The sequence below is a fragment of the Dipodomys spectabilis genome, unplaced genomic scaffold (assembly GCF_019054845.1).
Source record: "Dipodomys spectabilis isolate Male_0828 unplaced genomic scaffold, ASM1905484v1 ptg000095l, whole genome shotgun sequence".
NCBI lineage: Eukaryota > Metazoa > Chordata > Mammalia > Rodentia > Heteromyidae > Dipodomys > Dipodomys spectabilis.
The window spans coordinates 34253797-34279904 of NW_024870772.1; the positions used below are offsets into that span (position 1 = coordinate 34253797).

At 39.9% G+C, this 26108-nt stretch overlaps 1 protein-coding gene across 2 annotated transcripts in view; it reads left to right on the forward strand.

The window, feature by feature from the left end:
• Positions 1 to 26108, forward strand: part of B3glct (beta 3-glucosyltransferase) — a 117419-nt gene that overhangs the window by 73633 nt on the left and 17678 nt on the right. For both annotated transcript variants that reach the window (XM_042685756.1, XM_042685757.1), the window contains exons 9-13: positions 3480 to 3599; positions 5797 to 5866; positions 13654 to 13767; positions 16379 to 16478; positions 21893 to 22012. In XM_042685756.1, the coding sequence (XP_042541690.1) occupies positions 3480 to 3599; positions 5797 to 5866; positions 13654 to 13767; positions 16379 to 16478; positions 21893 to 22012 (524 nt within the window). The remainder of the gene's footprint in view (positions 1 to 3479; positions 3600 to 5796; positions 5867 to 13653; positions 13768 to 16378; positions 16479 to 21892; positions 22013 to 26108) is intronic.

Consider the following 26108-nt stretch of genomic DNA (forward strand, 5'->3'; position numbering starts at 1 on the left):
CGCTTTGGCTCAAGTGGTAGAGCACTAGCCTTGAGCTGAAGAGCTAAGGGACAGCGCCCAGGCCCAGAGTTCAGGCCCACGACTGACAAAAAACAAAACAAAACAAAAAGGTAAAAAAGACCAATTAACAACCTACTATTAGCCTACCTAGATTAAGAGAGAAAATAGAATGAGTTGAGTTGGCATATGCCAATAATCCGTACCTACTTGGAAGGCATAGATTTTGAGGATTGTGGTTCCAGGCCAACTTGGATAACTTGAAACTTTATATAATAATCAGTAAAATTCTGTGTATATTAGTGTGTATTTTTCATTCTACCTATATAGGAAACATAAATAGGATTATGGGCCTGGCAGGCCTAGGCATAATTGTAAAATGTTATTAAAAGAGTAATGAAAGGAAAAAGGGATAAAGTATGGCTCAAATGTTAGAGCATCTGCCTTGCAAGTGGGAAGCTTTGAGTTCAGATCCTAGTACTATCAAAACAAACAAACAAATGACAGAGGAAATATTACCAGTTACCATATACACTTCTTCCCAGTCCTTTGTGATAATAACTATAAAAAGAATATACCCCCAAAGTAGAGAATATATTCTCCTCCATGTATGAAAATTGGATCTGACTAAGATTGCAAAGGAACCCTGATCTTAAAAATACTTCTGATATGACTGAGAGATATTACAATAATGTTAGGGTTAACCTCAAGACCAAGAACCTAAGAATGACATGCACAAGTGTATTTGGTCACAACAAAAAACTTACTTTTTAAAAAAGTGGGTCGCATTAAAAAAAAAAAAAAACCTCAAGAGTAAACACTTAAATTCTTTTTCTCTAGCTTTTTTCATATTTTATGATACACAAGTGTATTTATGAATATCTTAAGTAGTTTTATATCCTTTTGGAGTTTTGAGGCAACCTCAGAAATAGAACTAGAGATATATTAGTATTTGTATTATATTTATTGATATTAATATATTATATAGAAATAGAATATTCTAATTTGAGATGGTCTATGTAGATGCATGTAGCTCTAATTAACTTATTTTCATTTATTGTAATGGTCTTCTGAATGGTCTCTGTCAGTGGGTTTCTGTGTAGCTCCTAGTGTATTGCTCTTATGATCATTGTTTCTATAAATATTTTTCAGTTGATGATGATTATCTGCATTTTTTAAATTACAGAGGCTCTTAAGCATTTTTTGCTGTTACTTTAAAAAATGTATTTTCCATTGTGACTCTGTGTTTGGGTGTGCTGTTTTTGTGTTTTTGTTACTGATTTCTCACTTAGAATTACTGTTGTCCACATCACAATCACTGGGAGAATTTTGAGACCCACTTTGACCTTGTTCATGTTCTAATTTCATAAATAGAGAAAAGAGTATACATATTCTCTAAATTTTGGGCTTCATAATCTGCTTCTCTCAATTAGATCAAAGAAGCCATTAATTGTGCCTTTCAGAAACTTTTCCTTCCTTCCTTCCTTCCTTCCTTCCTTCCTTCCTTCCTTCCTTCCTCCCTCTCTCCCTCCCTCCCTCCCTTCCTCCCTCCCTTCCTTCCTCTCTTCCTTCCTTCCTTTATTCCTTCTTTCCTCCCCTCCCTCCCTCCTTCCTTCCTTTCTTTCTTCCTTCTTTCCTCCGTCCCTCCTTTACATTTCTTTTTTTTTTTTTTTTTTGGGTCCGGTCGTGGGGCCTGAACTCTGGGCCTGGGCGCTGTCCCTCAGCTCTACAGCTCAAGGCTAGCGCTCTACCACTTGAGTCACAGCGCCACTTCCGGCTTTTTTCTTTTTGCTTATGTGGTGGCTGAGGAATCGAACCCAGGGCCCCAAGCATGCAAGGCAAGCGCTCTACCACTGAGCCACCTTCCCAGCCCTACATTTCAGTTTTCTATTTAATTTCATTTACTCAGGGAGCCTGCAGAAATCTTGCTTAAGAATAATGGCTCTGAACTGCCAGCTCTTGATTATACTGAGGCTATGCTAACTTGATACATGCTAGCTTAAAATGGTTATCACTTCCTAATGGATTTATTGTCTCTAGTAATCCTCTTCATTTTAATATTTATTTTGTTGACATGACTAGTTTTACACTATCTTTCCTTGTTCCATAATTCTTTCTCATCTGTCTTTTTTCAGCCTTTTTGTGTCCTCTTTTTGTGGCTTTCTTGCTCAGCACTCTACCACTTGAGCCATTCCTCCAGCCTGCCATTTTGCTGGTTAATTGGAGATGGAATCTTGAGGGCTTTTCCCCCCACCACCCCAGGATAGCTTCAAGCTGTGATCTGCCAGATCTCAGCATTCTTGAATTGCTAAGAATACAGGTGTGAGCCACCAGTGCCCAGCAATTGAGAACAGCTTACTCCATTTAACATTTTTAGGTAACACTAGTCAAGAGGACTAGATTTTTAGATACGCAATTTCAGAATGAGATTTGGAGGTTATTTTCCCTTTCACCTAGCTCCCAGGTGCTGGCTTTATGTGACCAGTGATGGTTAGCTGTGCCCCACCTTGGTGAGGTCTTGGCCTTATTTCTTCATTCCCTAGCTAGCACCAGCTAGCCAAAGCCACCTGGATGCTGTTCTCCAACGGTTTCTCACCCTCACATTTTTGTGCTCACAGCTTTCATACTTTGGGGTCAATGCGGCAGAATATTTTAAACAACTTGAAAGGCAATGTATCCAATGTTTTTAGACATTTTCATCAAAGTGGCTGTGGGAATCCAGAGCTGTCAGCCTATTTCCTTACATCTGTCTCTGTGATGGTGTAGAATATGTTCTTCCCTAAAATTGCATATTGTTAAATTTGGAAAGTTTTGGAGGTCAGAATATTGGATCATTGTTGTCATTGCTTATTCTTGATAAATTAATCTTATTAGCCGTTGACAAATTGACACAGCTCCATGTAACACTTTCTAGAAAAATGTATTCTGCTACCTCTGAGACTTTTTTCTTTCTGAACTGATACTGGGGCTTGAACTCAGGGCCAGGGTGCTCTCCTTTAGCCTTTTCATTCAAGGCTGGTTCTTTTTTAAAAAAATTTTTTAAATATATATTTTTTATTGTAAAGATACTTTATAGAGGGGTTAGTTATATGAGCAAGGTAATGAGTCCATTTCCTATCAAGCATTGTTACTCCCTCCTTTGTTTTTCCCCTACCATCTCTTTTCCCCCCTTCCCAACTCTTCCCCCCATCAAAGTTTTCAACATAGTGTCTTGTACATCTCATTGTTATAATGGGTCATCCTGTATCTTTCTTTGAGCCATCGCTTCACTTTCAGCCTTTTGCTGATTAATTGGAAATAAGTCACGTGGACTCAACTGCCCAGGCTGCCTTCAGACCACCCAATTCTCAGATCTTAGCTTCCTGAGACGCTAATACCATAGGATTGAGATGCTAGCCCCAGGCCCCTGAGATATTTTCAATTTTTTTCCGCTTGTGGTGGCTGAGTTCCTTCCTCATTTCTGGTATCTTGTATTGCCACAGATTGCTCTCTACATCTGGGACAAAGGAAGAGGGACTACCCTCACTCCCACAGCCGAGTTTTGTACAGAAGATGTGGACTCCAGCTGTGCCACCACATTCCATTCTTTCCTACCACTGTGTGTAAGTAATAGAAGAAAATGTACATGCTCTGGATAACGTTGTCCTTGTATGTTATATCCTTAAAAAAATAAATCATCCTTTGCTCCAGTCCTGAGCCTGAATCATGTGGCCAGTCCTGTAAGTTCTATTGCTTACCTCCTATTCCAGAGAGACTCTCTCTTCCAGAGAGGGGAGGGAACTAGTGTTATTGCCCCAAGTCAGTCTGCTTACCACAAAGCCAAGGGCAGGGAGATGAGATTCATGAAACGATGAACTCAGGTTTGTGAAAAGGCATTTGTAAGAAGGGAAAGGAGTGGGCAGGAAGACTGTGTGCTGAGCAGGGTCTTGGTCATCCAGGGCACCTATAGAGCTCTTTCCTGCCCCTGTCCCCTCCAAAACTTTACACTCAATCTTGACCTGCTGGGACTGGTTGCAAAGATGACTTTTCTGCAAGTTAAACATCTGTGTTTTGTGTTTGCTGCTGCACAGAATTAAGGAGGGGAGTTACACATTTTTAAAAAAAGAGTTTATTTAACAATGTGAACATAAAGGCTGCTCAGAAGAGTGAGCAGTGGGACTTGGAAATGAGTTTTCCCGGAGTTACACATTTTGAAGTTCTCTGAAGGTCAGCAGATGTTTGGATTGTCTAAATCCAAAGAAAGTGTTTAGGTTTTTTTTTTTTTTTTTTGGTCAGTCATAGGGCTTGAACTCGGGGTCTGGGAGCTGTCTCTGAGCTTTTTTGCTCAAGTCTAGCCCTCTGCCACTTTGAGCCACAGTGTCACTTCTGGTTTCTGGTAGTTAATTGGAGATAAGAGTCTCATGGACTTTTTCTACCTGGGCTAGTTTCAAATTATGATCCTCAGATCTCAGCCTCTTGACTAGTAGCTAGGAGTACAGGCATGAGCCACCAGTGCCCAGCAGCAATTAAAAATCCTAATGGGTTAGATGTGGTTTGTCTTCAGAATTCAGAATGCAAAAGGAGCAAAAGTTAAGACATTCCACTGTTAGATTAGGTGCTTGCTGAAGGCTGCACAGCTGGTAAGGAAGGTAGCAGGATGGACCCAAATTCTCTCACTCTTTTATTCCTATATGCTCAGGCTTAGGTTATTTCCTATGTTGATGATACAGTTGTGTTGATTGGCATTTTTTATTCTACTTCTGGGATTATTTCAAACATTTACTGGGACACATAAGCCTTCTCCACAAGCTCATTCCTCTACCCTTAGCATTTGACCCTCAAGTAGACTATTCAAAACTTTCAGAGGGGACTTCCCTGTTAGAATAAACCTATTGTCCAGTCTCAAGGATGAACCTGAAGACCCCCCCCTCCCAAACTCACTAGATAGGTAACAGTTTTTCTGCAGAAGGGAAAACATGTTCAGCTACCTTGGTCACACAGAAGATTGTGTATGCAATTTTAAAAGATAACCATCCTCACCAACATATCACACACACATAGTGTTATACTGAGGAATTGACTTGCTCTGCAGTGCTTCTCATAGTACCTTGAGAGCTGTGCATTTGGAGTTGGGTGTTGCTACAAATTAATACCAGCATGGAGGAGTCATGACTGAGTATTATTATAGCCTGAGACAGGTAGCACTTGATGGGCTTGGGTTCACATTGTCCACCAGTCTCTCAGGGTCCCTTTCATCTGTCTTTGTGACACTCGTCCTCAAGGGGTTTTGAAGTAATCACCTTGGGCAGAGTACAGAACATCCTTAGCCTAGACTTGGGTAGTCAATAGAGGCTACGTAAAGATAATATCGAAGTAAAGCCAGGACCAGAAAAGTGAGTCATTTATTATTTATTTAAATACTTGCCCCTCATTTTCCCCTCTTTTAAAAATCCTGAGCTGGGAAAAGGAAAGACCTTCCATGTGCTTACTAATTGCAGCCTTCTAATGACTATTACTCCCTTTCTCTTAATGAGTAGAGCGTGGGAGAACTTGTGTGTGCAGTCTCCTGTGCTAGAGTAGGTTGGAATGCAGGTCGAGGGCTTTCAACTCTGGAGACTATAGTCAGCTGAACTACAGTTCCTTTTTCCCCCAGAAACTTCACCCTGAAGTAGCTTTGATGTCCCTGACATGGGTTAATTAAGACTCCAGAGTATGTAAGATCTAACTACTCCAGAGTATGTAAGATCTAACATAGCACAATGTTAGATAACTCTGTGACTCATAGTTGTATTTTTTTCTTCTTGTTTTTTTTTTTTTTAGGGGAAACCTGTGAAGAAAGAGGATATTTTTGTTGCAGTAAAAACATGCAAGAAATTTCATGGTGATAGAAGTATGTTTTGGGTTATTTCTACTGAACTTCTCAAATCTAAACTACCCTTTGGTATAAAGTACAAACCAGAGCTGGGCAATAGTAGCTCACACCTGTAATCCTAGCTACTCAGGGGGTTGAGATCTAAAGATCATGGTTTTAAGCCAGATTGGGCAGAAAAGTTTCAAAACACTTGTCTCTCGCTAACCAGTAAAATGCTGGAGTAAAGGTATGGCTAAAATGGCAAAGCATCAGCCATGAGCAAAAACGCTAAACTAGAATGCAAGGCCCTGCATTTGAGCCCTAGTAGCACCACAAATATGCTCACAAAAATACACACTCAGGAAAGGAGATACTGACAAGTGAAATACTGAATTGAATTCAACATTTCTCATTGGACCTTTCAATCACCATGACCAATTAAGGACAATTTTGTATTAAAACAAGAGTGGCCAAAGTCCTTCTATGTATTACTAAGAGCAGCATTTTAAAGGGGAAATAGTAAAGTTCAGCTGTATAATTTTGGAAATAACATGTAACTACTCATTCTGTAAAGCCATGTGTGGACTTGTTGGGTCTGGAATTAGTCTCTGAAATTGGAATTTCAAGCTAACAATGCCAACAAAGGAAATTTGTTCAAAGACTGTTTCTTCTTTTTATATTGATTTCTAATATCACATTGGTTCCTCTCGTGTGTGTGTGTGTGTGTGTGTGTGTGTGTGTGTGTGTGTGTTCGTGCGCGCGTTGGTACTGGGGCTTAACTCTGGGGCTTAACTCTGGATCTGGACACTGTCTACTATTATGTGAGTTATAACTCCACTTTTAGCTTCTTGCTGGTTAAGGAGATAAGAGTCTCATGGACTTTCCTGCCTGAGCTGGCTTTGAACCAGCATTCTTCATATCTTAGCTTTCTGAGTAGCCAGGATTTCAGGAATGAACCATCATTGCCTGGCCACTTGGTTCTTTCAAATAAAAATATGTATTTGCTTCTAAGTAGATATATTGGAGAAAAATAAAAAGTTTCCTTTGAAGCAGCAACCCTTCTTCAGGAGACCCTGGCCTACAGATAAATGTTGTTTCCATTCATTTTTGGTGTCATTATAGAATTCTGTTAGGATAATGTTTTTTAAAACCAAAAATAGCCTAAATATAAATAGACATAATTTCTCCCATTTTACACCTCATTTCAAGCAACACTTTTTCTGATATTGAAAGTGAGGCAGTCTTTCACATTTTCTAATTTGGCATCTACTTTAATTTTTTTTCCCATGAAAAGACTGTCAATTGTACTAAGGGTGTGATATTTATGTAGAAGAGATTTCTAAGCCAGCTGTCATCTTTATGGATTTGGAACGATGGGGGGAATTCATTTATATATTTTAGGAAGTAATATGATGCATACAAATTATATTTTTAAAGTAGAAGATACTTTCCAAATAAACAATATTATGATTTGGGTTCAATATTGCCTAAGACAGCAAGCTAAATTAAAGGCTACTTATAATCAATAATTTCTCTCTCTCTTTCTCTCTCTCTCCTCCTCCTCTGTCTCTCTCCCCCCCTCCCCTCCCCTCTCTCCCCATCCCTCTCTCCCTCTCTTTTTCCCTCTCTCCCTCTTTCTTTGATCATGACTGGCACTTTCCCATTGGAACCATAGCTTCACTTCCAGCTTTTTGCAGTTGGTTTATGGTACTAAGAGTCTGCTAGATTTGTCTGTCTGGACTGGGATCCTCAGGTCTCAGCCTCTTGAGTAGCTAGGATACAGGTGTGAGCCTCAGGAGTCTGGCTTATTGGTTGAACTCACCTTTGTAATACATTTTTCAGATGAACACTGAAGCAGTAAAATTAGGGACTCTATCACTGCTGGATTTTTTATTTTGGTCTGCAGAAATAAAAGTTTGCTCATCTTAATGTAGTATTTTTAAACATTGAGATTTATTCAGATATGTATCAACTGCTTTTATAGCTGGATTTTGAATCAAAGGTATTTAAAATTACAAAATTTTAAAAGCCTGTTAGGAACATTACAGAGAAACTTCCCCAAGCTGGATACATTGATCATTTGTTGTTAATTTCAATGTAGGGTGACTGAGTCATGAGACAATAAATATCTTAATTGGGTTTCAGTGGCCAGCCCTCTTTAAACTTAGAAGTATGTGAAAAGATAGTCTAAGTTGGCAGCATTTTAAGAACTTGGCTGGGCATAAGTGAAGCCTGCACAGGCCTCTGGTGTCCACCTCTCTGTTAGAAGTCTTGTCTAGCCAGTTGTCCCAAAGAACAATCTACTAATTAGTGACAAAAACAGTGCCACAGTAATGGCTTTTCACTGCTAGTGTTTTTGTTGTGTTTGGTGTGTTTCTCGCATGTATTTCACCATCTAATTTCATGTTAACACTTCATCCTGATGTGATAGTCACTGTTATTCACTTGATATTGTAGAAAAAGCTGACTGTAAACATCATTGACAACTGGCATAGATGCTTCCCCTCCTGAAAAGGAGAAGCAAGACTTGGGTTTCTAGCTCCAAAAGCCCCATGTTCTTTCTACATGTCACAGCTCTGCTCACAGTTCCTTAGATATATTATAGTCTCACCGTTTGATAAATTGGCTTTGACATTTATGTTGATACCCTGCTATGCTCAAGGTCAGTTCGGATTTGGCCAAGAGCTCTAAGAGCTGGCTTTTCACTTTCAGTAGCAATGAAGATAACAAAAAATTGGAACTATGAAAAACATACCGATTCATGCTTAAATGATGGACTTGAAGGTAAGTATAGTAAGCCCAGTGTTGTTGGTTCATGCCTGTAATCCTAGCTACTCGAGAGGCTGAGATCTGAGGATGGAAGTTCAAAACCAGCCTGGACAAGAAAGTCCATGATTCTTATCTCCAATTAACCACCAAAAAGCTGGGAGTGGAGCTGTGGCTCAAGTGTGCCAGCATTCAGCAAAAAAGCTCAGAGACGGTGCCAAGGCCCTGAGTTCAAGCCTGAGAATCAGCTCAGGGGCATGCGTGCGGGGAGTACAAACCAGACATCAGTGGGTGGTCTTGGAAAATGATTGTCTGACTGGCAGGCACAGCCTTGGCTGTTAGAACAAGCAAGTGATCCCCCAGGATCTGAGGTTCCTCCCCAAGTTCCACATTGGTTGAGTACAATGGGATTTGCATTTATTCTCCTAGTTGTGACTTAAGTTTACATATTTTCTATTGGTTGACTTGAATACATTCACTTCATGAGATTGGTTGAATTTTAGAAATGGGCTTTTGGACTTTTGGCTATCTGCACTCCCCCTTATTCTTTTGTGTCAGGAAATCTTTTCTGGGTATGTGCTTTTTTGGTATGTACACTGTTTCTATCCATTTTCCTATTTTGTTATAGTTCATTCTTCTCTGCTATTCACCTCCCCTCTTCTAATCTGTCCACAGACTTTCAAATACATGAATTGTCACATCCTCAAGTCACCATGCAAGTAAGCGACTAGTAATTTTCCACTCAGAATCAAATGCCTTGTATTGAAAGTGGACCACAACTGCTTTTATTTCTAACAGAACACATGTGATCTACAGTACACATTAGGTGCGAATTCAAACTACCACCCCTGCCCAAACATATTGTCACAGTCAGAAGAATACATGGGTGGGTTAGTTTTTGTTACTGTTATGCTTTTTTTCTTCTTCCTATTTTGTGTTCTTTGGGGTAGAAATACTTAGAGAAACAAAGGCCAAATGACAATGAAGGAAAAACACTGTAAATAGGAAATTGTACTTAGTTTTGAAAACCAAGAGTGGGCTGTACTGTTGCTTGTGAGCATACACTCCTACTTTATTAGGGTTGATCTTCTCCCCAGATGGAGATGAAGGACTGAGTGGCAATGGAAAATATGTTTAGGGTTTTCCCCTTTCTTCTCTCCCTTCCTCCCTCCCTCCCTCCCTCCCTCCCTCCCTTCCTCCCTTCCTCCCTCCCTTCCTCCCTCCCTCCCTCCCTCCCTCCCTCCTTCCTTTCCTTCCTTCCTTCCTTTCTTTCTTTCTTTCTTTCTTTCTTTCTTTCTTTCTTTCTTTCTTTCTTTCTTTCTTTCTTTCTTTCTTTCTTTCTTTCTTTCTTTCTTTCTTTCTTTCTTTCTTTCTCTTTCATTTTTCTTTCATGTTTCTCTTTCTTTCTCTTTCTCTACCCCCTCTCTCCCCCTCTCTTTCTCTCTCTCTCCTCTCCTCTCTCCTCCCTTCTCTCCTCCTCTCCCCTCCCCTCCCCTCCCCTTTTCTTCTCTCCTCTCCTCTCCTCTCCCCCTCCTCTTTCCTCCCCTCTCCTCTCCCTCCTCTCCCTCCTCTCCTCTTTGTGGGGTTTAGACTCAGGACTTCAAACTTGCTCAGCTTGCTTGCTGAGTTGGTGTTCTACCATTTGAACCATACTTCCAGCCTAGCGCTTTGTTTGCTGTTTACTTTGGAGATGATATCTAGCAGACTTTTCTCCCTGGGCTTGCTTTAAACCTCAATTCTCTGGATCTTAGCCTCCTGAGTAGCTAAAATTGCAGGTGTGAGCCATTGGTATCTGACTTGAATTCATTTTATTACTATTCTCATTGATAAACAGATCAAGTTCCAAATTTTTAAAAATATTTTAAATATTGTCTTTTCCCCCTTAATTATGAAACATTTGTGTAATAGAATTGGTCTGGAATTTGATAGAAAAGCAATAGAACATTTTTAAAACACATACAAGATATATTTTAGTTTTTGGCTCCAGCAAGTAGTACATATTGACACCAGCAAAACAGAAACATTCTCTGAGATACAAGTAGTTAGTGGGGTTTGAAAGACATTTTTGAAAGGATTATATGGTATTAAGTTTTATTATTATATTATTATATGTTAATGTGTTACATATGGTATTTAAGATTATAGATCATCAAGGAAATGATTGCTGTGAGTTTTACTTTGCAGCTTGAGTAGTGCTTGAGTGTGTGTGTGTGTGTGTGTGTGTGTGTGTGTGTGTGTGTGTGTGTGTGTGTGATGTACCAGTACACCTCACACTCTCATTTGAAGTTCTGCCCTCAGAGCTGGCACTCTCCCATTTGAGCTACATATCCACTTCTGGCTCATTGCTGGTTAATTGGAGATAAGAATCTCCTAGATTTGTCTGCTTGAGTCTGGCTTTGAACTCAGATCCTCATATCTCAGCCTCCTGAGTGGCTAGGGTTTCAGACATGTGCTTTGGGCACCTAGTGAGTAGTTGCTTTTGTTTTACAGCTTTTTCACGATGTGAGATGACAGGAAACCTTAAGCATTTTCTTAGTTGGCAGTCTTCAGGTGGCATGCACATCTCATGTGCCACCTGGCAGCCATTGTTTCTGTGCCCCCCATCATGGGTGTGAGTCTGTCTTCTGCCAGCCTTCCTTGTTAAAGAGGTTAAGTTGAGATCAGCTCAGCCTTTAGTTCTATTTTTCCTAGCTTTCTGAGCTCTTCAACACAAACACCTTATTCCTTCGGGATACCAAAAAAGAAACCCATTTGGTATCTTTACTGCACATCAGAACAAATTTATTACAAGGAATGTTTAGTACCTGTTGTTCTTTTTGATAAAAAGAGGCTGCAGTCTGTTTATTTAAAGGGTGAGGTCTGCATAAAATACAGCCAGATGGAATCAGAGGAGGTGATGATATTAATAACTAAAGAGCCTAGAGGAGTCAGGTGTTCACTGGCTTAATTCTTCCTCTGCCTATTGAGTGGCTGATGGTGTTTCAATTTGCCCCAAACTGTTGCTGTTTTACATTAGCCATGGGGATGCTTTTCAGTCTTAGGCTACACCTCAGCCTTCCACATGAGAAAATGACACACTCCTGTGCCTGTCATGCTCTCTTGAGATGAGATTCATAATCAGGGTTTCTCTTTTGTGATCAGTGACTCTCACATGGAGACAAAAGGTCTATTTGCCAATCAAAAATGCCAACTCCTGAAAAATCAAAGCAATCATTGACCTTACTGATGTAGCAGATGCACATCTGTTTGATTGAACACATAAAAATGTTCCAGTGTCAACTTTGTTTTCATTCCTAATGGGAAACACTTTTGCAAGTAAATTCACAGATGGTAAAAATGTGTCACTCTGTACCTTGCAACAAAACACCCCTCCTTCTTAGTCTAGAATGCTCTGAAGAAGACTTACATTCTCTGTGCAGCTGGGATTTCTTTGATAGTAAAATTTGTACCTTGCTCCAATGTTAAGATACCCTATGGCAAACATTCTAGAATGTTTTATGTGGAAGAAAGCATTTCTCTCTTTATTGATATGAGAAAATATATCTTGGAGTTTTTTTTTTTCAGTCAGTTTTGGGGCTTGGACTGTGGGCCTGGACACTGTCCCTCAGCTCTTCAGGTCAAGGCAAGCACTCTACCACTTGAGCCACAGCACCACTTCTGGTTTTTCAATGGTTAGTTGGAGATAAGAGTCTCATGGACTTTCCTGTGTGGGATGGCTTTGAACTTCGATCCTCAGATCCCAACCTCCTGAGTAGCTAGGATTACAGGCATGAGTCACTGGTGCCGGCTCTTGGAGTATTTTTTTTTTTTTGTCAGTCGTGGGTCTTGAACTGTAGGCCTGGGCGCTGTCCCTCAGCTCTTCAGCTCAAGGCTAGTGCTCTGCTAGTTTAGCCATAGCACCACTTCTGGTTTTCTGGTGGTTAATTGGAGATAAGAGTTTCATGGATTTTCTTGCCTGGGCTGGCTTTGAACCATGAGCCTGAGATCTCAGTCTCCTGAGTAGCTAGGATTACAGGCATGAGCCACTGGTGCCCGGCTGTCTTGGACTATTTTTTAAGGTTTAGTATATCTTTAGGAATTTAGTGCTTCAGTACAATACAGAAAAAGTTGCTGGTAGTCCACCCTTACTTCTAGCTACTCACAGGGTTGTGATCTAAGGATCCTGGTTTGACATTATCCCAGGCAGGAAAGTCCTTGAGACTTTTATCTCCAATTAACCACCAAAAGGCCAGAAGTGGAGCTGTGGATCAAGTAGTAGAGTGTCAGATTTGAGCAAAAAGAGCCAAGTAAGAGTACAAGGCCCTTAGTTTGTGCTCTAGTACTGGCATCAATAAACCAAACCAACCCAAGAAAAAAACTTTACATCTGAGAGATATGATAAAAGCACAATAGGTAGAAATGCACATCTTGTCTACTCCATGCTGAATATTCTATCCTGAGAAGTATTTCTATTTTTAAAGGTGGGTGCCAGTGATGCACACCTGTAAATCGTAGCTACTCAAGGGACTAGATATCTGTGTTGAGGAGTAGTACGGTTCAAAGCCAGCCCAGGCAGGAAGATGTGGAAGAATCTTATCTCCAAATAACCACCCTAAGCCTGGAAATGGAGGCTGTGACTCAAATGGTAGAGTGCTAGCCTTGAGCCAAAAAACTCAAGGACAGTACCAGGCCCTGAGTTCAAGCCCCAGAGCCCTCCCCCACCACCAAGTATTTACATTTCTGCATCTGCCCCAAACACATTTTAAGACTTTATTTATGGATCAGTTAAGTGAAATAAGTAATTGGAAAAAGAGAAAAATCCATTAAATGTTGCTCAAACACAATAGTATAGGCAGACTAGAAAAACTACAATATGGAAGTAAGCAGATTTATGACCAGAAATAAGAAATGCTAGACTCAGGGATGTTGAAAATGTTCCTAGGAGAGCTTGAGTCCTGTGCTGTATCAGGAAGAAGTTCTCAGAAGGAAAGCAAGCCCTGCCTTGGGACACTGAGGGGAACAGGTGATCATGCTTCTGTTTATTGCCGTGCCTGTGATTGTCACTTGTCATTTTTTCCCAGTACCCATTGTAAAGCGGACCTGGGAGGACGAGGCTCATCTCATTGAGTACTACAGTGACTATGTCGAAAGCTCCATCCCTACTGTGGATCTGGGAATTCCGAATACAGATAGAGGTGAGTCTGTAATACTCACTCCTCCCCTTATTATAACTCCTCCTTCTGTTAATATAGTCAGAATACAAATGAAATAGTTCCCAAGTATTTTCCTATCTGCTTCATGTCTGCTTTTTTTTCTTTTTCTGCTAACCATTTTCTTCCTGCACAGAGACAGACTGTCAGTAAACTAAGGGTTGTATTTGCTAGGAGGTTGTATCACCGTGATTGAACATATAACACTTACCATAGATTCTTTATACTTTCTCAGTTCTTTGTGGCCATTAATGAGATGCACCAAGTTAATGTGTCCTCTTGCCACACGAAGCTTTCCTTCCTAATTCTTAAGATCAGTTCATACTTATACCTGAGTGGCATATACACCATGTAAGTGTGGAGTAAGTAATATCATATGGGATACTACTTTGACGAGTACATTGTTAGAAGCACATTTGCTTTTCTTTTCAGATGGGAGGTTTGCTTATTTAAAACCCGTGTGTGTGTGTGTGTGTGTGTGTGTGTGTGTGTGTGTGTGTGTGTGTGTGTGTGTGTGTGTGTGTGTGTGTGGTACTGGGGTTTGAACTGGTGCACACACTTCCTAGGGAGGCATCCCACCATTTGAACCACTCCACCCACCCCTTTATGCATTGGTTATTTTCCAGATAAAATTTCAATTTATGCCCAGACCTTCCTGGATTGTGATCCTCCTATTTGTGCTTCTCTTTGTCTTTAGCATGGCAGGCATACACCATGTTTAGCCATTGGTTCAGACGGAGTCTCATGTACTTCTGTTTCTGATCGCTACCTTTCAGCTATATCAGATTACAGGCTTCTGCTACTTCCTCTTGCTTTAAAACATTTATTTTTATTTATTTTTTTAGTCCGGTCCTGGGTCCTGAACTCTGGGCCTGGGCGCTGTCCCTCAGCTCTTCAGCTCAAGGCTAGCACTCTACCACTTGAGCCACAGCACCACTTCCGGCTTTTTTCTTTTTGCTTATGTGGTGCTGAGGAATTGAACCCGGGCCTCAGGCATGCAAGGCAAGTGCTCTACCAGTGAGCCACCTTCCCCCTTTTTTTTTATTGTGAGAATACTGTACAGAGGAGTTACAATTACATGGGCAAGATAACGAGTACATTTCGAAGAGTGGGAGTAGAAACTTGGCTGGCCTTTTATCAGATGTTCTTTGTCTTAATGTTTGCCCAGTGTTCCCACCACAATTTTTTTTTAAATTTTCTTTAGTTTTTTTGAAATTTTCATATACTTTTCTGGTTAGAAAAGGATTAAACTGATTATCTTGTTCTGTAGAACTGTTTATCTGGATTGTTTTATGCAAGCATCATTCGTAAGGCCTTGAGTAGTAGACTACAGGGTAGAACAGGTTGCTGCTGTTTGTTTTTAAGAGGCTATTTTAGATTGAGGTTTTTTTTTTTTTAACCTTACTTTATAAAACATCAATTTAAGTTGACATTTATAATCATTCATCCATTCATGCATTTCTGAGTGATTTCTTCATTTATTTTTAGTTTGGCCTTATTACTATATTTGTTTTTTTATTACTATTTTTTTGTCCAGTTGTGGGGCTTGAACTCTGGGCCTGGGCACTATCCCTCAGCTCTTCAGCTCAAGGCTAGGGCTCTACCACTTGAGCCATAGCATCACTTCTGGTTTTGTGAGTGGTTTATTGGAGATAAGAGTCTTACAAACTTTCATGCCTGGGCTGGCTTTGAACCGTGATCCTCAGATTTCAGCCTCCTGAGTAGCTAATTTGTTTTGTTTTTTATACTAAAAGAAATGTGAAATCATGAAGTAGGTTAGTAATTATAAATGTCATAAATTAGTCAATACATTTCAAAAATACATACTGTAACAGATACGGTAATATTAACAAAAATATAAACAACATAAAAATGTGTATTATTAAATCCAGTGGCTTAATACTAATTAATACAAAGAATTTTATGAGTGTGGACTCCTCCAGGTCACTAAACACTTATGAGAAAATGAGGCATATTCCTGTCTATCAACTTGAATATTTTCCCCTACTGCTTTAATCTTATTTTGACCCCAGCTTTTATTACTGAAGCATTAGAACTTATCTGTTGGCATTTGAAAGACTAGCTCTGTTTTATTTGGTGCTATATCTGTATGATTTGTATACTAGTAAGTCCTTACCACAGAATGAAGCTGTCGCCTTCCAATTTTACCCCAGTGCTTTCCCAAGTTCCAACAGTTCCTTCAGAATAATGTCTAAGAAGAAAAGAGGCCCCGCTCTGTGAATTGCTGTGACAATCTAACAGCTTTTGTCTTTCTATGTGGAAGGTAATTCTAGGTCAACCTCAAATTCAGATTGTTGGCAGGACCTCGTAATCTCTCCCCCACATTCAGGTGGGAAATGGATAGACCTTAGGATCTCTGAAGTTTATAACAGTGCTTCACAATGCTTATGGTAACTAGAGATTACAGAAAACCAGAAATGACGTTCTACCTTCTAGGGAAAGTTACTAAGGTGCTTGTTGATGCTCGAGCTCTTTCTTCTATCACTTTTAAACAAAAACAACTTATAATGAATCATCTATATGTTAAAGCAGAACATACATTTTTTTGTCTTACTCTTTGTCTTACCTTTCTTAGGTCATTGTGGAAAAACATTTGCCATTTTGGAAAGATTTTTGAATAATAGCCATGACAAAGTGGCATGGTTAGTCATTGTGGATGATGATACCTTAATAAGGTAAGGAGTCATTCTCATCCTTTGCGATTTTAAATTCTGCATCTATTTATATTCAAAAGCTAGGATAAGTACTTGTGCTTCTGGCCAAGATGAAGTAAGTTACAGTGGTAGGGGTTGCTCTTTCCTTTGAAGTGACTCTTTACAAGGACATAATGCATGAGATGAAAGGTTTTAAGGCACTGGACATCTGGCCACATGAAGTGAATGGTTGCCCTGGCTGACTGCCTGAAGAGAGGTACACTATTGCTTAAGGGAAGGCACCATGTGAAACCTTGAGAGGATGAAGCTTGAGAGTTTCCAGATGCCATGGCAGATCGTTTGCAGGGCAGGATAGAGTTCCAGGAAGGAGATAGCTGTAGAAAGAATGCCCTTGAGATCTGTGGAGGATTCTCCCTAAGTATAGGGTAGTGTTCAGTAGCAAGTCTGTGGGAGGAAGTTACTAAAGGATGGGAAAGAAATTGATTCATGGGAATAGTGGTGGACCCTCAGATGGACCTAGGCATGATAGTCCCTGTTCCCACTATCCATATTAGAAAACCTGTGTTTCACAGTATATTGGATAAAATATACTTAGAAGGTCTTACATCAATTGTAAGAAATAGCGCTAGACTAAACATTGCTCTAGACCCATTAAACTAATCTGCAAAGCAAAACATCCCAAAGATCAAACTACTTCCAAGGAACGAGCTTCTGTCTGTGAACAAATAGCAAGGTTCATAGAAATTAAAAAAAAATACAACAGCCAGTAAAATTCACACTGTCATTTATACAGTTCAAAATTAATAGCATGTATAGCAGCAGAAAGATAGAGAAAAAAAATCCATTGGCTAAAATTGCTCCAGAATTAATATAGTGTTAAAATTCATAGCTATTAAGCTGTTAATATTTGTTTTATAAGTCTGTTCCATATAAAGACCTGTAGGACATATAAATAAGTCTGAAATAATCTAGTCTTTCATCTTCTAGAGATGAAAACTATATTATCTGAATCAAAGCACCAGTGGCTCATGTTTATAATCTTAGCTACTTTAAGAGGCTGAGAGCTGAAGAAGGGTTTAAAGCCAATTTGGGCAGAAAAGTCCATGAGACTCTTTTCTGCAGTTAAACCAGCAAAAAGCCAGAAGTTGAACTGTGGAACAAGTGGTAAAGTGCGGTCTTGAATTAAAAAAGCTAAGGGACATTACCCAGGCCTTGAGTACTGGCACATATATAAAACAATCAAATAATTTTGAATATCAATCTAAATCAAATGAATAAGGACAAATACATTATCAAGGATGGAGAAGAAACAGGAAAGAGCTCAAAGTATATTTCAAGTGAAAAAGATAATCACAAAAATAAAGAATAGAAAGAATCAAGTGACTTGAAGATAGTACTTAACTATATATTGTCAGTCAGGACTGAGAAGGGAGTAACTTCAAACACATCCTGGTTTTTGAAGTAGTGTGGGTGAAGTAGTTCTGAATTATTTTAGGTACATCGTAGGATTGAATAAATGTTAATACTTTAGGGAACAAAACTTCATGCTGTGGAAAGGAAACCCGGGTAAAAATAAGGGATGGATAAGTTCATGCCTAAAAAGTAAGGTAAATAAATGGGGAGAAGGCTGGCCTCTTGCTTGGAGAATAATGAATTATTAATCATTAATAAATGAGCAGAGTGATGGAATTGGGAAAACTATTACTTAGTATCCATCCAAGATTGATTCAGACAAGGATCATTAATGTACGTTAAAGCAGAGATCTATTTTGAGAAGGACTGGCTGATTTGCATGTTAAATTATCTGCTCAGAGACTCAGCAATAGCAGGGGAAATGTTGCTACTGACCAGTATGGAAACCAGACTAATATCTATGTGTGTGCACACACATGTGCACGCACATGCACACTAGTGTTGGGCCTTGATTTCAGGGCCTGGGCTCTGTCCCTTACTTTTTTCCTCAAGGCTGACAGCCACCCCTGCACTTCCAGCTTTTTACTGGTTAGATGGAGATCAGAGTCTCTTGGATTTGTTTGTCCTAGTGTAAGCTTTCTGTAATCTTGAAATTATTGCCAAATAAAAAGTGAAAAAAATAAATTCCATTGTAGGTTAGAGTGGGACGCATGGATTATTACACCGTTGTGAACAGCTGCTGGCACTGATCAGCCTCACCAGCATGGCTCAGCACTCACTCACAGCAGAGTTCCATGTCTGTCTTCAAAACTGCCTGAAATGGGAACAGATTGTTAAATGAAATTCTTTTCCTGGATCAGTATCCAAACCCCATAGACAGAAATGGGAGCTCTGTCTGCTTTAGGCACATTTGTAGCAAATATGAAACATTTGATAATGATCAGACTCCATTTGTGATCCTTTGAAATGATACCATGAATAAGGGAAAGAAACCCAGATGCCATGGTAAAATCCCAGTTAGCTGAGCTTTAAAAAATGAAAGGCTCCAGGCTGAAGTGGCAGTTTTACGATACACCAAGGGACAGACATGCTGTGGATTCTCTTTCTTTTTATCAGGTGTGGAAGTAGGCATACGTTTGCTGTAGAGAGCTACAGATTTGTGCAGAGCCTTTAATAAACCAAAAGCTGCAGTTTTCTTTTAATTTAAGAGGATATTCTTCATGACGGAGCAGCAGAACAGTACCAGCGTACTTACCTGTCTACCGCTGATAACATTTTTCTTTTTTTGTGTATGCTAGTACTAGGGCTTGAACTTTGAGCCTCTTGCTCTCACTGGGCTCCTTTTGTTGTTGCTGTTATTGGTCATGGGTCTTGAACGCAGGGCCTGGGCCCTGTCCCTGAGCTCCTTCATTCAAGGCTTGCACTCAAGCATGTTGAGCTAGTCATTAATTGGAGATAAGAGTCTCATGGACTTTCCTGCCCAGGCTGGCTTTGAACTGCAATCCTCAGACCTCAGCTTCCTGAGTAGCTAGGATTACAGGCATGAGCCACCCAGACATGGCTTCACTTGGCTTTTTGTTCAAGTCTGATGGTCTACCACTTGAGTCACACCTCCCTTTCTTGTTTTTGCTGCTTATTTGGAGATAAGAGTCTCTGGAATTTGTCTGCCCAAGCTAGCTTCAAACTATAATCCTCAGATCTCAGCCTCCTGAAGAACCAGGATTATAGGATTCAGATAACTTCTGGAAGACAGATTCCAAATTAGGTACTTGGAATGTTTAACATGTATCCAGAAAAAAAAAAAAAAAAAACCAGCTTAGTTCTTTATGATCAGTCAGAAACTGTCCATGTAGTCAGAGGCCGTGACCTTCAGACAGATTGCAATGCCAGTCCACAGATTTGGAAGCTATTGAGCAACAGGACTGATAAATCTCTTCATGCAGTGCATTTGCACCCCTCATGTTCTGTTTCAGCTTTCTCAGCTGGGCTATTTTTGTAGGACGTGTTGATATGGATAGGACATGAATAGAAAAGATGTCCCTTGACACATGTCCACTTTGTTTCCTTATCACCATCTGGTTACCAACCAGAGGTGCCCCTGTTAACTTTTCTCTGTGAAAAACATTCCCATTAATGGTTTAGACAAATGGCTGAAACCATATTTACCTCTCAAGTATGCCTGATGGGTCACAGACCAAGGCACATCTTGAAAGGTTATTCCATTAAAAAAAAAAAAGTATCCTTGGCTAGGGCTTGAACTCAGGGACTTGGTACTGTCCCTGAGCTTCCCTTGCTCAAGGCTAGCATTCTTTCACTTGAGCCACCGCCCCACTTCTAGCTTTTTGGTAGTTAATTGGAAACAAGAATCTTACAGTACTTTCTTGTATGGGCTGGCTTCAAACTTTGATCCTCAGATCTCAGCCTCTTGAGTAGCTAGGATTACAGGTGTGAGCCTCTAGCACCTGGCAGGAAAATGTTTTTGCAAGACTGACAGAATGTCTTGAGGAATGTAACCTACAAACCGCTAGACTAGGAGAAACAGGCTTTTTTTTCTTTTTTTTTCGTCTCAGTCTCTTGATTCTATTGCCTTAGCCTCCCAGTGCTGGGATTATAGGAAGGTGTTACTATAACCAGGAATTTTTAAATGGTGTAAGTTTAGCTAGGAAAAAATGCTTGTTTTTCTTAACATTAAACTTTGTTTGTTTTAAAAAGTTTATTTTAAATAAATTTCCAGGAATTTTTTTTTGTTGGTATTGAGGTTTAAACTCAGAGCTTCCTATTTACTAACCTAATGCTCTGCCATTTGAGACATGCCTCCAGTCTAGTTTTGTGCTGCTATTTTATAAGTAGAGTCTAGTGAGTTTTTCTGACTTGGCTAGCCTGGATCCTCAATCCTCTAGATCTCAGCCTTTTGAGTAGCTAGGATTATAAGTGTGATCCACCAGTGCCCAGCTTCTATGAAAACTTTTTACATTTATTTCTTAAACCATCTGTGCTTACAAGCATTGATCTGACAAGTCCCTGAGTATTCTTATTGCCCTTTGTAAACAGTTATTGTTGATATGTCACAAAAATGCACAAGGCCAGAACATATTGAGAATGAGTCACAAGTAGGCTAAAAACTCATTTGTTGGATGTGGTGGTATACTCCTGTAATCTCAGCCCCCTGGAAACTGGTCAGATAGATCATGAATTTTAGGCTAGTCTTGGACTAGGAAGTGTGATGTCTCAAAAGGCCAAAAAGTAAAAACTAAAAACCAAAAGACATTCATACCCAGGGGTAGCCTTGCTGAAGAAATGTCAGCAGAATTGTGCATCAAGATTTTTCAGGAAGGCTTCACTGCTCAAATTCTTCTTGAGACATGGACTTCCACATTCATTTGTTACATCAATCCTAGGTCTTGCAATCCTAGGTACTCGGGAGGCTGAGATCTGAAGATCATGATTGGAAACCAGTCCAAATCTGTGACACTCTAATCTCTAATTAACCAGCAAAAAAGCCAGAAGTAGAAGTGTGGCTCAAATGGTAGAGCTTCAGCTTTAAACAGAAAAAGCCCAAGTGAAAGTTCAAGGCCCTGAGTTCAAGCCTCAATACTGACACAGAAACAACAACAACAAATACCTCCTTTTGTGGCCATCAAGAGTTAAAAACAACCACAAAACCCATCTGAAAAGATGTGTGCAGTGGCCTTTGCTAGCTTAGAAACGGGACTGGTAGCATGAGCTTGAGGGCCCTCCAGCTGTCCTAGACCAAAAGTTCGGCAGCCACTCCTGGCCAGGCTAGGTTCCTACTGGAAGTAAGTCTCTAGTTTCTCCATTTCTGTCCTGCTAGTGATGAATGATGCTTCTGCATGTTTTTGGTTTCTTGAAATCTGTTTTTTCTGTAAGCCACCTGAAGCTCACTGGTGATTTTGGTGTGGTGCTATGCCATGTACTCAGGGGGTTGTAATACCAGGAAATATTTATGCTGAAATCACACTTGAATGCAGTAATTGTTTGTTATATTCTCTTTGGCATTGCAGCATCTCCAGGCTCCGGCACCTGCTTAGCTGCTACGACTCCAGTGAGTCCGTGTTCCTGGGAGAGCGGTACGGCTATGGCCTGGGCACTGGCGGATACAGCTATGTCACCGGAGGCGGAGGGTGAGCATCATCCTCTTGCAGTGTCATGGAGCGATGGCTCCACAATCCCCAGACAGACTAAAGCCCCTTTAGAATATAGCATTTGCATACAATCCCTGCACCACCCTCCCATAGACTTAGATCATCTTAGATTACTTAAAACAATGTCAATAATATGGAAATGACTTTTCTATTGTATCATTTGGCATAATGATAAGAAAAAAAAGTTCAGTTCATCTTTTGTTCTGTGGTTAGCTGGATCCCTGCTATGGAACCACAACCACAGACTGTTGTGAACTCTAAGATTCCCTCTCTCTGAGGCAGGTCCAAGTCAAAAACCCTGGGACCTGCTCCTGCTTAGGAGTGAGAGCTCTTCTGATGGTAGCCACTTTCTGTAATAGGAGAGTGGACATTTATTATCTATTTTAGTTAGTTTTTTGTGATGATACTAGGGTTTGAACTCTGGGCTTCTTTTCTCACTCACCTTTTTCACTCACAGCTGGAACTCTACCACTTGAGCTGGGCACGAGTCCAGCTTTTTGCTATTTAATTGGAAATGGAGTTTTACTGACTTTGCTGTCTGGGCTGGCTTCAAACTGTAATCCTCTAGGTCTCAACCTTCTGAATAGCTAGACTTACAGGTATGAAGTTTGAGCCCCAATGCCAGGCTTTTGATTGCCCTTTTTTTTTTAAAATTATAGCTTAAGATTTTTATTAAAATAATCGCTTAAAGCAGGATGCCAGAGACTCACATTTGTAATCCTAGCTACTCAAGAGGCTGAGATCTGTGGATCACAGTTCAAAGCCAGCCCAGACAGAAAAAGTCCATAAGACTCTTATCTCCAATTAACCAGTAAGAAGTCAGAAGTAGAGACGTGGTGCACGTGATAGTCAACCTTGAGCTTGCTAAAAGATAACACCCAAGCCCTGAGTTCAAGCCCTAGTGTTGCCATGCGAAAAATAAGAAAAGTCTCTTAAAGTACAGCAATCCCATGAAAAGAAAACAGCCTTCATATTCTGTCCCTGTCAGGAGATATGATACAGATGCCACAGAGAAAAAGTGCTACTTAACATCTCTGAGAATGGATGGCTGTCCCTGGAAGCTCACAAGGCTGGCTTGATCCCAGAGCAACATAAGAGCCGAAATCACCATCGAGGCCTAGTGGCCTTCAGCACTGTCAGCGAGGGGCATTTAGCCACTATCACCAATTATTAGCCTCTGCAATTCTGTAAAAGAGAGGGGTTTGGGGAAGGGAGACAGAGTGACAAAGTGACAGAGTGAGAAGAGAGAAAGAGTAGAGAGAGGGGAAAGAGGAGGAGAGAAAGGGGGGGAGGAGAAGAGGAGAGAGGAGAGAGATCCCTAAGATGAGGAAGTATCATACAATATACAACACCAAGGTGTGCTGTCTGCCAGCCCTAGTGATCTGTGAATAACATCAGTATAGCTTTAGTTTTGATTGTCTTCTAAGTAAAAAACAAAACAAAGAAATGTTTATAGAGTTTATTTCAGTAAATAAGCTATTGGACATTTAAAAATGTACAGTGCTCAATAACTATCATTTGGGAAAAGAATAGTATGGAAGCTTAGATGTAGGCAATTAAATAGTAATTGGGTAGGATTTATAGGTTTTAAATAACAGTTAAAAATCAATCTTTTAAAATGAAGCATCTACCTCATCCCTTATGGGAAATGGTTTTAATTTGGTTTTTATGGATAAAATCAATTGAGCAGCTAGGCTTTTCCATTATTGCTATAGACTTTGCTGTAGGAGAATGATAACTTTTTAAAAAATATTATTGAAATGTACAGAAGGTTTACAGTTACAAAAGTAAGATAATTAGTACATTTGCTTTTGAACAGTGTTACCCCCTCCCTCATTATATCTTACCTCCCCCCTGGCTTTCCTCCCCCCTGGCTTTCCTCCCCTCCAAGTTGTAAAGTTCACCCACCAGCGTCTAGTGTCACTGTTGCTTCGTTCACCCTTGTCACACTGTGTCTATGCTTCCCCTTCCCTACCCCAAATCAGGTAAACTTATATACAAGACAAAGGGTACAGAAATAAAAAAACAGTGATAACAGGGAATAAATGAAAAGGGAAAAAAAGAGAAAAGAAAAAGGAAATAACTGCAAAAAGTACAATAAAAAAAATAACCTCTTGCTTCCATTTCTTGGAGTTCATTTTGATGAGCATCATTTTATATGGTCATGTCCACATTGCTATTGAGCCATTATGATCTGCTGCTAAGAATATGGCCTAGACATACTCTAGCTATTACAGGTGAGAGAAACCGTGCAGCCTGTTTCTTTGGGTCTAGATTCCAAATGGATCAAAGACCTCAATGTAAGACCAGATATGCTGAAAATACTTCAGGAAGGGGTAAGGGAAATACTAGGTTCTCTGGCACAGCTTGGAATTTCCTAAGTAAAGATCTAGAATCAGCAAATCAAAGAAAGGCTGGATAAATGGGATTGCATTAAACTGCAAAGTTTCTGCATGGCAAAAACATAGATAGCATGATAAGTAGAAAGCCCACAGATTGGTAGAAGATCTTTCCTAGCTATACATCAGAGAAGGGCTTCATATCTAAAATATACTTAGAGCTCAAAAAGTTAAAACTCCCCCAAACAAATCCACAAAGTAACAACTTAATAATAACAGATACCAGTCGTGATATAGCCAAAAGGGAATGCTACTACACTGTTGGTGGGAATGTAAGCTTGTTCAACCACTTGGGAAAGCAGTACGGAGGTTTCTCAAAAGACTAAACATAGAGCTTCCATATGACCCAGTAATTCCACTCCTGGGGATTTATCGAAATGACTACAAACAAGGCCACACTAAAGCTACCAGCACAACCAGCAGCATTATTTACCATAGCTAATATGTGGAATCAACTCAGATATCCCTCAGTAGATGAATGGATCAAGAAAATGTAAATATACACAATGGAATTCTATGTTTTCATCAGAAAGAATGATATTGCCCATTTGTAAGGAAATGGAAAGACTTAGAAAAATTATTTTAAGTGATAACTTGTTATCCACTATATTCATTCAGATTTACTCAACAGATGTTTTTTCCATGTATAATACATACCAGGCAGAACTATATCCAGTATTATTAACTTCTGAAAGTCTAGAGCTTTATGTTTCTACTTTACAATCCCCTAGGTTAGAAGAGTTTTATCTTGGGCCATTTTTTTTCCATTGCTATAACAAAATACCTGCGTCTGGGAAACATCAATCAGAGAAGTTTATTTAGTTTATAATCCAAAAGGATGGCACTGGTATCTACTTAGCCCTGGTTGCAGCCTTCTGGTTATGTCACAACTTGGCAGATGGCATCATGGAAGGATTGTGTGCAAGAAGGAGAAATCACACATCGAGAGAGAAAGCAAAAGAGATTCAAGTGCCAGGCACTTATTTTATTCACTTTTTATTCACATGGAAATTAACCAGTGATCCCTTTTAAGTTGATAATTCCAATGACCTTCTTAAAGGTCACACAACCTTGGGAGGACTAAATCCACACAAACTTATTTAAAAGGTTCCTTCTGAAAGACCTCCAGGGTCATGTTACAGGTAATTCCTGTTTGGTCCAGGTGGTGGCTTATAGTGATAATCAAGCTGAGTCTGCTTAGCTGTCACCAGCCGGAGATAAAGGGGAGGGAGGATTCTCTAAAGGCCCATTCTCTAAAGGGTATTGACCTCTTCATTTCAAAAGGGATTCAAGCTATTTGCAGCCTTATACTGATACATTAACTAGCTTTTGGGGTGAGTTGTTGAATTTAATATCCATTGAGTCAAGACTTTCTGTTGTTAGAAGGGCCCATGTAATTGTAACCCCTCTGTACGGTATTTTCACAATTTAAAAAAAAAAAAGAAGAAAAAATGGTTTAACAATTGTGTTAAAAAAAAAAAAGGGCCCTCATTGTGAATGGCTTTATATAATTATAGCACAATGATGCACAATGATCTTCATACGTGTGTGTGTGTGTGTGTGTGTGTGTGTGTGTGTGTGTCTGTGTGTGCACGTTGTTACCTGGGTACTGTTCCTTGGCTTTTTTGCTCAAGGTTGGTGCTCCACCACTTGAGACAGTTCCAATTCTTTGTGGT